This window comes from Pagrus major, chromosome 15 (genome assembly GCF_040436345.1).
Source record: "Pagrus major chromosome 15, Pma_NU_1.0".
Taxonomy (NCBI): Eukaryota; Metazoa; Chordata; class Actinopteri; order Spariformes; family Sparidae; genus Pagrus; species Pagrus major.
Window position 1 is genome coordinate 11,238,089 of NC_133229.1, and position 9,114 is coordinate 11,247,202.

The following is a 9,114-nucleotide window of genomic DNA, read 5'->3' on the forward strand; positions in this document are numbered from 1 at the left end:
TGAATCAGTTTACACAATCTCAAAAAGCCTTAGAAGAAAAACAAAATCCCTGGTGGTGTAGTTCCCACTTGGGAAACTGGTCTGTTCCCAACTGCTCCACCATGTGGTCAGCTGCTGAGCTCTCCACACAAACTGTGGCTGATTTCTAAATTCAGACAACCTCATTCACAGCCAACCTCAGAATAAAACAAATATTGTATTTACATCAACTACTAAGAAGCCTGAGATTAAGTGACAGAGGTTTCATTGAAACAGCAGCTTGGAGATGAAGGTAGGATGAAGGTGATCACTCAGGCTCACCACGTGGTCCATTCAGTAGCTGTTTGGGTGCTTTTTACTGGATCACCTCATCAGGAAATGATCCGTAAGCAGTTATCATGTAATCTTACATGTTCAAAGGTCCTTTCTTGGAGCATTTTAGGGACTTCTTGTCCTTTTAGTTCATTCAAATATTAAACTGGGATTGAAAGTTCATAGCTGAGGGTCCATCAAGGTCCATTGAGCAGCGGCTCTGGAGCTTTCTTCTGAAGATTTCTGCCATAGGCCTTTTACACAGGAGACATTTTGACAGGTGATACCATGCAGGGGGCCATAATCTGATGTCAAATATGGAGGGGCCAATTACATGACATTCTCATTTCTCTCATTCTCTAACCCTGGGTGTTGCTGTGGCTAGCTAGCAAATGTTAGCTACCTGCCATCTAATATAGAGAGTGACCTCAACAAGAGTGTCCTGTAATATGAATGTGTTTAATTGCAATGATTGGTATAGTTAAAGAAATCTCCTTTGTTTGAACAACGTACTGTAGGTCAGCCACCAGTTACAGAGTCAGCTTTCAAACTTTGAAATTAAGATATGATATTTTTGATATTATGGGGGAGGTCGCGTCTTGCTTTTCCATTTATGTCCAGTCATCATTGAGGGGTGAGATCCAGTGGGAAGTGACATCTGGGAGGAAAATGAGCGGAGTGGTTTGGGTGCCCTATGCAAACTGTTGTAATCCAATCAACCGTCCGATTCAACCGGGGCGGGGGGAACCTGGGAGCCAGGCTGATGTCCCGAGTCCCCCACTACAACCCCCGGGCCACCTCTGACCAGCCCCCTATTACTACCAATGTAAGGGACAAACAGGACAGGATTCTGGATTTGGTACAATTGGTCATGATTCACAACTGTCCCAAATTTTTCAGGATGTCTGGTGATCTTAGTGGTGAGCCACAACAACAAGGTGCTCCCTACTTCTAGTAGAAACACCTGTTGTCAGTTCAGTCAGTTTCACCGCCTTAACACATCACAGTTTTGTTTCAGCATGGGGGACTGCCTGGTGGCTTCGGGATTGCTTAACCAGTCCAGAGTTAATAATACATTTAGAAAATAACTAATTCTGAGGACACTCAGGACAATGTCTGGCCAGTTTTGTTTTGGCTCTCCTATAAAGTGGGTCATATATCACTTATGCCCCTCCTTCCCACCTCCTGTGAAACAAAAGGCATATTCAGTGGGTTGGACTGATAGTATGTCATCAATTTCCTCCAAATCCAGTGTGAGTTGTTTTTCCTCAGTTTCTTTTGTCTAGTTGTCTTATAAACAGTATAAACAAGTTTTGCACCCCTTTTTTTTTTTATCTCAGGTGAGCTCCCCCTCTTCTTTCAGGTGACAGCTCTGCCCTTCCACATCAGCCAGCCCCACTCCTGTCCTTGATCCTTTATAACTGGACCCAAAGTTGATTGCATTTTCCCCGCAGTAGGCCTTCATGCCATAAACACTGGCCTTGCTTTTACAGCAGCCCAATGCACTCATGAGCTGATATGCATCCTTTCTGAAAGCCTTGGTGAAGATAGCGTAAAGGAAGGGATTGGCACAAGAGTTGATGGGGAAGAAGAGGACGAGCAGGATCTTGGAGTTAGTGACTGTGATTAGGGGGACCTTGAACGCAGCAGAGATGGCGAAGAAGGAGATGGGAGCCATGCAGAGGAAATCGGTGAAGATGAGCACAGCCATGCGCTTTGCCATCTTGGTGTCGGCACTTCTTCTCGGGACCTCTGGGTTCTTTACAGCCAGGTAGATCAGCACGTAACAAACACACACAACAGTGAATGCGCCCACGTTGAAGAGCAGGATAATGATGATGAAGGTCTGAGCCAGAGGAGTCTCTATGTCCATGGGAAGGCACATGCTGACTTTGGAGTAACTGCTCACACCAACCAGAGGCAGCATCCCCATCCCCAGACAGATGAGCCAACCAGCCGCCATTATGCTCGCTGCCTGTGTGAGTAACAGATGGCGTTCTACCTGCAGAGCATTGGTGATGGTGTGCCAGCGCTCCAGAGTGATGGTGGAGAGTGTGTAGACTGACAGCTCCCCACCAAAAACAGACAGGAAGCCTGCAGCGCTGCAGCCGGGCCCTGTCTGCCATTCAATAGCATGCTGACTGTAGTGACCGCGCGTACGCAAGTCTACTGTGGCGATCATCAGGAGGTAGATCCCAATGCAGAGGTCTGCAAAAGCTAGGTGGCACATGAAGAAACGAGGCACCGTCAGCTTGTTGCAGCTGGTGAAGGAGACCAGGAGGACTGTCAGGTTCCCCGAGATGGCCAGGATGTTGATGAACCAGATGGCCACTCTGAGGAAACTGAAACCTGCGATGTCCTCACAGGGATTGAAGGCATCTGCTTCAGGCGTGCAAAGCAAAGCTGGTCGTGTCTGACAGAAGTCCAGTTCTGGATAGTGGAAATTCACATCTCCAAAGCCTTCATCGTCCACAAACAGGTCAGCATCTGAAAAAAAATCCTTTGGTAGCGTCCCTTCTGCTGAGCCTCCAATCACACGCTGAACCCTGTTCACAAAGAAGAAGAAGAGTTCTGCTTAAAGAGTTGACACGACAAGTTACACAGGCCATCATAAAGTCAAGTCAAACTATTTTCTAGCTAAAATATTGCAGTTGCAATTACTCTGTTGCATTGTGGGTAATGTAGGCACCACACTGTTACTCATTATAGACAGTTGAAAACAAATGATCAAAATTTATACAGCAAAACCAGAGATAGCCTTTTTTATTCCACACATTCTTCTTCCAACTCAAAACCTGGCGCCTACATTACCCACAATGCATTTTAGCCACTGAGTGACATCACTGGAGGCAATTGATCAGATTACATGCAGCTTCCTCTGGAGCCACTAAAGGCTTTACACTTCTTTTAATACTCCCCAAGACCTGTAAACACACCTGAATAAGTAAAATTGGTGGAGTTACCCTTTAACAACCAAGGCTGCACAGAGATTAATTCAACCATTACAGAAGCAGGAAAACATGTTTTACCTTGCTGTTGGGTCACTCTCATCACAAGATGTAGAGCTATTATTCCATGCAGGATTAATGGTGAAGTCCCTGTATTAAAGGAAGGAGATCATGTAAGTATGTCACCAGCCTTAAATTGAAGGCAGTTTTGTATACTGTAATAAATAAGTTAGTAAATTCTCTGAATAAGATTTTGCTTTCGGTGTGCTTAACTACTAGAGTAGTTACTGAGAACTGGAAGAGCAGTGGGTCACAGCTTACTGATTCATTAACAAATCTATCCTCGGTTAGCCTGTAAAATGCGCCGTGTCAGTCACCTGTGGGTGTTCCAGCTCAGCAGTGCACAGCAGTGGCTGTTGTAGGTGAGGTGGGCCTCTCGTAGGCTCCACAGTCCCTGCAGAGGAGGCAGGCTCTTCAAGGCGTACGCTGACTGAGCGAACAACACCAGGACCGACTCCAGTCCCTGCGCTGGTAACTTCTTGAGAGCTGTCGCAGACACGTCCCTGTGAAGTGACACAGATAACAGTGTGACTGAGTGGGGTTGTAAAGGCCTCTTTGTGACCATTGTGCTGGTTGTTATTCTGCCTCAGAGCATAAAGTCAATCAATCTTTAATCAGTCCCCTGAGCTGCATACTTTTGCAAATATCAGCAGTAAAATGCAATCCACTGCTATTGTATTAGTATATTATACAACTTAGTACATGTACATGAGAAGTAATTTCTCTCAATGATGGAAAGAAAAGCTTGTAATAATGATAAGCATTCTGTTGTTTATCATTTCTCAAGTCTCCACACAGAATTCACACAACAAATTTATCAAGACATGATAACAAGTCTATAACATCCTCCTCCTTCCTCTCCCTAATGAATCCAAGCAAATAAAGGTTGCATCATGAGACTTTCTGGCGGTTTAAAAACACTACTTACAAGACCCCTGGGCCTGTGGCTCCTTTGAACGCATCTCTGTGGATCCCTCTGAGGTTTCGATTATTCTTTAAAACCCTGAAATTAAAAAACGCAGAGTGATGGAGCAAAAGCTAAACGCTGTGAGAGGAAGAAACTCATCTTACATCTCTCAGTCAGAAATAGGAAACGTGGGAAAATACAGCTTATCTATCTTTGTCCCGTTGAAGGTGTGGTCGTGTATCTCTCTGATGCCGTTGTTGTACAGGTTCCTGCAATCAGTCACAAGATTGAAGAATTACTATTTATTAAGCGACAGCGTAAAGCCATTAAAAGGGACATCTCGCTTCACTTACATTGTGACATATTCTTTTGTCAGTCCGATGAAAGCATTTGGAGGTATTTCCAGTAGATACAGGTTGTCATAGATATCCCTGTAAAAGCGTTACAGTTCATGCGTTTATGGTGATGTGCGTTTATTTGTCATGAATCTTTAAAACTTTACTAAAGCTGTACTCACAATATAAACTCCGATTCAAGAGAATTAATGGACGTAATATCAGGAAAGACTGTTATCCCAGTGTTCGAGATGCTCCTGTCAATGCAAAGGAAAGCACGTGTCATTTTGTGATATGTGAATATAACCAAACATGACATAGTATAAATGCTTGATCTGGTTGTTGCTCAAGTATATGGGATTTGAAATCAGACTTCTGTTTAATAGCCAGCTTTAATTCTTAATCTAAAGAAAAACACATTCAAGTTGTGTATTTTGAGGTCTCTCACAGGTAACGCAGTTTGGGAAGGTTGTTAAATGTCCCTCTGCCAATGCGCATCAGACTCCTTGTGTTCTGGATCGAGCTGCCAAACAACATCAAACATCAGTGTGAACTATTTATTATTAAGCTTACTGTTATTATTCGTAATAATCACTGAAAATACTTACATTTCAGAGAGGTTGAGAAGGTTATTAAACGCTAACGTCTCAATGGTTTCCAGGGTCACGCTCTGAGCGATGTCACTGAGTACAGAGCAGAGACAAAACAATGACGTCCATCCAAGGAAGATGTACATGTAACTTTATATAAGGGCACACATATTTACCATATAGCTGCTTATTAGCATGCATATTAGTGACATATTGGCTGTTTTTAATCATTAAAATGAAATATTCTGCATGACCTTATTCTACAACTGCGGGCCCATTAAAGCAACATTATGTGGAAATGCTGTTTTGTGTGATTTGGCGCCTCCCACAGTTTCTGAGTGGGATACCACTGTCATAAATAGAAATCCCAGGTGTGTAACAGTTTGTCAGATGTAATGTAGTTGCTAACTACAAACAGAACTTTTTGGTTGAAGGAAGTTGTTGTCACAGCTGTCATTCACACTGAGGAGGCTAGCAACTGTTGACGCATTTTCGTTCATCTGATTAACCCAGGTGAGAAAGGAGATTCAGGAGACGAAATTCCTTACGTTGAAGTATTTAATGAAGCTTGATCGAGGACAACATGCCCGTTCTGAATGACACTTCCCGCCCTGTGACTATTTAACCCTCTACGGGATACTCTGTGGAAACAAGTGTACCCAAGTCACAGTGCATTTGATGGGAGAATATGGAGTTTGGTCTATCATGGAGGCCGTACGGCTCTCGTATGAGATACAGTGAAGGTTTAGATGTTGGAGGAACAGAATGTGACCTTGGTTGTCTGGGAGGCAGTACTTTATCTCTACAGCTGCTCCAAACAATCATCCACTCTGCACACACAGAAGCCTGTGACCCGGACACATTTATAGATTATAGACAATTTTATGACCAGGAATCTACGAGACTTAACATGTGAAGATTCCATTAAGATGAACACAATCTACAACTACTGGGGCATTAAAGGTTTCCCACAGTTTCTGAGTGCAACACCTCCGTCGTAAATATTACATCTGTAACAATGTGATGTGTTGAACACTTGTATCTTATGTGACACTGTGATCCTACCCTCTCACTGAAGTTACATAGTGCAGAAACAGGTGATGGGGGCGGAGTGGCTCCTCTGAAGACAGAGACACCATTCGACCAATTACAAGACACTGTACCATCAAAATGATTTTGAAGCTGTTATTTTAAGGTTAAAAAGTTACATAATGTTGCTTTAACTTAGGGTTTTCCCTCACTAACCTCCTAATCACTGCTTATTGATTGTAAGGAAGTTGTTGTGATGGGTATCATTCACAATGACGACACTGGGGACATGTCCATACCACTTTTTGTTTCTAAAATTACCATTTTTTGTGTGGATAATTTGTTATTATACTGTTTACTATACTATACATTGCCTAAAACCACATGTTAAAGACCATTCAGAGAACGTTTTATATCTGAACCTATATGTCCCCAACACTTTTCAACATAAAGTTACACCATTGGTTGCTGTACATGAGTATGTTTTCCTGAATATGGGCCCTATAAGGTGGTAGTATGACACAAGAACACTCATTCTCCCTAAATAACACTTCATAAATATGGTCTATTCTTATGTAGCAAAACACAAAAGTACTTACTAAGTTATTTTTTAGTAGCCTATAGGTGAAGAATATGGCCATGCAGAATAAAGCAATAATAATGACTCAAAGAGAGCCAGTGTGCTACTAATATGCATACTAAAGACAACTGCAGTAGTTGATGGTTAATTTGTGTGCCTTGATATAAATAGTCTGTTTCTGTGAATGGGTCGTGTCCTGAAACTTGATCCACGAGGAGATTTATTAATGTAGCGTAGCCACAGAAACACTGTCAGGGATAAAAACTATCCTATTCTTACCTAGTGTAAACATTAGGGACACTTTGATTGCAGCTATATATTTAGTAATATCCTATATTTTAGACTATTTTCAGTCTTCAGAGTTTTTTTGTAGAAGATAATGATACCTACATCCTCTGGACTCCTTTCAGCCCCTCAAAAGAATGGCTTGAAATAGTGTGCAGAGGCAAGTGATAGAGAAACCTGAAAACAAAGAATACAGAGAGACACATTTAATTTGTTTATAGTCAAAGACATCTTAAGTGATTTTAAAGATGACAAAACGGACACGTTTCTTATACCAATGGGTTTAAATATGTATGCAGTGGAGGGCATTTTAATGCTGAAACCATCATATCATTTCTCTCCTAAGTTAAACTTGTGTGCTTGTGTGCTTGTGTGCGTGTGTGCGTGTGTGCGTGCGTGCGTGCGTGTGTGTGTGTGTGCGTGCGTGTGTGTGTGTGTGTGTGTGTGTGTCAGTCTTATTTGATACATGCAAGATGCTGCTGGCCTTCATGGACACTTATCAGGAGAGACTCAAGGCTCTGTGATTAACTGGAGGAGAGGTCAAGATTCCTCACCTTCAAGGCCTTGAGGGACTTTAGCGAACTCTTAAATGGAGCTCTAATGGCCAGAAAGACTGTGAAGACCTCGAGGATGCACAGTGCACTTGACCGTGTGGGATCAACTTGACATTTTCTTCACAGGTAATTAAGTTGCACACATGCAGGGCCCTCTGTTTTCCGACAATAGACCGTGATGAGCTGTGAGGTACTTTGGCTAAATGAGGTAAACGATAAACAACACTGAGCGGAAACTGGTGTATTTCAGTCTGTAGGTCTGTCCATATACTTGTATTCTCATATTATTACAACTATTATGAGGTTTTCAATTAACCACAATTTCATTATAAGAAACATACAACACAGTTAAGTCTAGTTGTCTTTAGGCAAACATGTAAACTGACAGAGCGGCATATCTTTAGCACTACTGATGTTGAAATGATCAAAATGATTTAAAAAAAAACTAAATCATGACGACGAATAAGAAATAATGTCTCAACACTGAAAAATGTTTTGGACAACATTTATGCATAAATGAGTGATTCCCAAATGTTTTAACTCCAAACAGAGATGTGCCACAGACCTCATCTGACAGGATTTCTGTTTACTATCACTGCAAAACCTCTTGTCAGTGTGGTGATATCAGGACACCTCCAACAACATATTTATCCTGCTATTAACTGTACTAACTTACTTACTTACATTTTTTTCTCAATTAGACGATTAAAACTGATACCAGGATTAGCTTTATAGATAGAAAACCTTTTGTACCATCATTAATAAACCAAAATGGCAACGCCTTACCTTTCTTTTAAACTTGGAAGTGCTAAGAAAATGTTACAACATATTAAACAGTCAGTGCTTGTTAAAGTAGGCTAAAGTATAGCAGAGTGCTTTAACTGCCAGTATGATGAGAGGGAAACAGGACTACATCACAACAAATTCTTGGAATAACATAAGTAATATTCACTGTAGCAGCCCTGCATTAACTCAAAGCGCACTCTAAGCGCATCTGAACGTGTAGCCGAGCGAGTGCGTTACAGATGGACCCTCGATCCGTGCGTAAATACGCACGGCACAGCCTCGGTAAGGATATGGTTGCATAAAGAAACACATGGAAATGAATACTATCTGTTATAAATATGGTCTCAAATGTATTAAAATGCGCAGGCTGGCCGGTCAGTCATCCATCAGGACTGACCACTCGGCTTCAGCCACATTAAAAGTATATTTTCATACACAGTCGTGTGAACTTACAGTCTTTTATCTCTGTGTTCCATCATCAGCGCTGATCCTTGTGTCACATTGTTGCATCTGATAGTGTTGGAGAAACAGCGGCAGATCCTCGGGCAGACGAAACCCGAAGTGCTCTTCCATTCACAGAAGATTAAAACAGTCAGGAGTAAGAGCAGTGGCAGCGTCGTCCTCATCGCTGTTGTCTGGAGAGCACACAGGAGCAGGGATGTCCGCTGAATACTCCGCGTCCAGATATTTGGCCCTCACTCAAAGTCCCTTTCCCTGCAAGTGCGGCAGATCATCTTCCTTCATCGGTG

The 9,114-nt window shown here is 42.3% G+C and overlaps 1 protein-coding gene across 1 annotated transcript; it reads right to left on the bottom strand.

The window, feature by feature from the left end:
• Window positions 1-1,627: 1,627 nt before the first annotated feature.
• lhcgr (luteinizing hormone/choriogonadotropin receptor) lies at window positions 1,628-8,991 on the bottom strand. Its single transcript, XM_073481748.1, has 11 exons — window positions 8,819-8,991; window positions 7,131-7,202; window positions 5,150-5,224; window positions 4,990-5,064; window positions 4,724-4,798; window positions 4,560-4,637; window positions 4,407-4,475; window positions 4,228-4,302; window positions 3,617-3,802; window positions 3,321-3,389; window positions 1,628-2,837 (listed from the first exon to the last, which is right to left on the bottom strand). Exons 1-11 carry the CDS (start codon window positions 8,989-8,991, stop codon window positions 1,628-1,630), a joined length of 2,157 nt encoding a protein of 718 aa, XP_073337849.1.
• Between the last annotated feature and the right edge of the window lie 123 nt (window positions 8,992-9,114).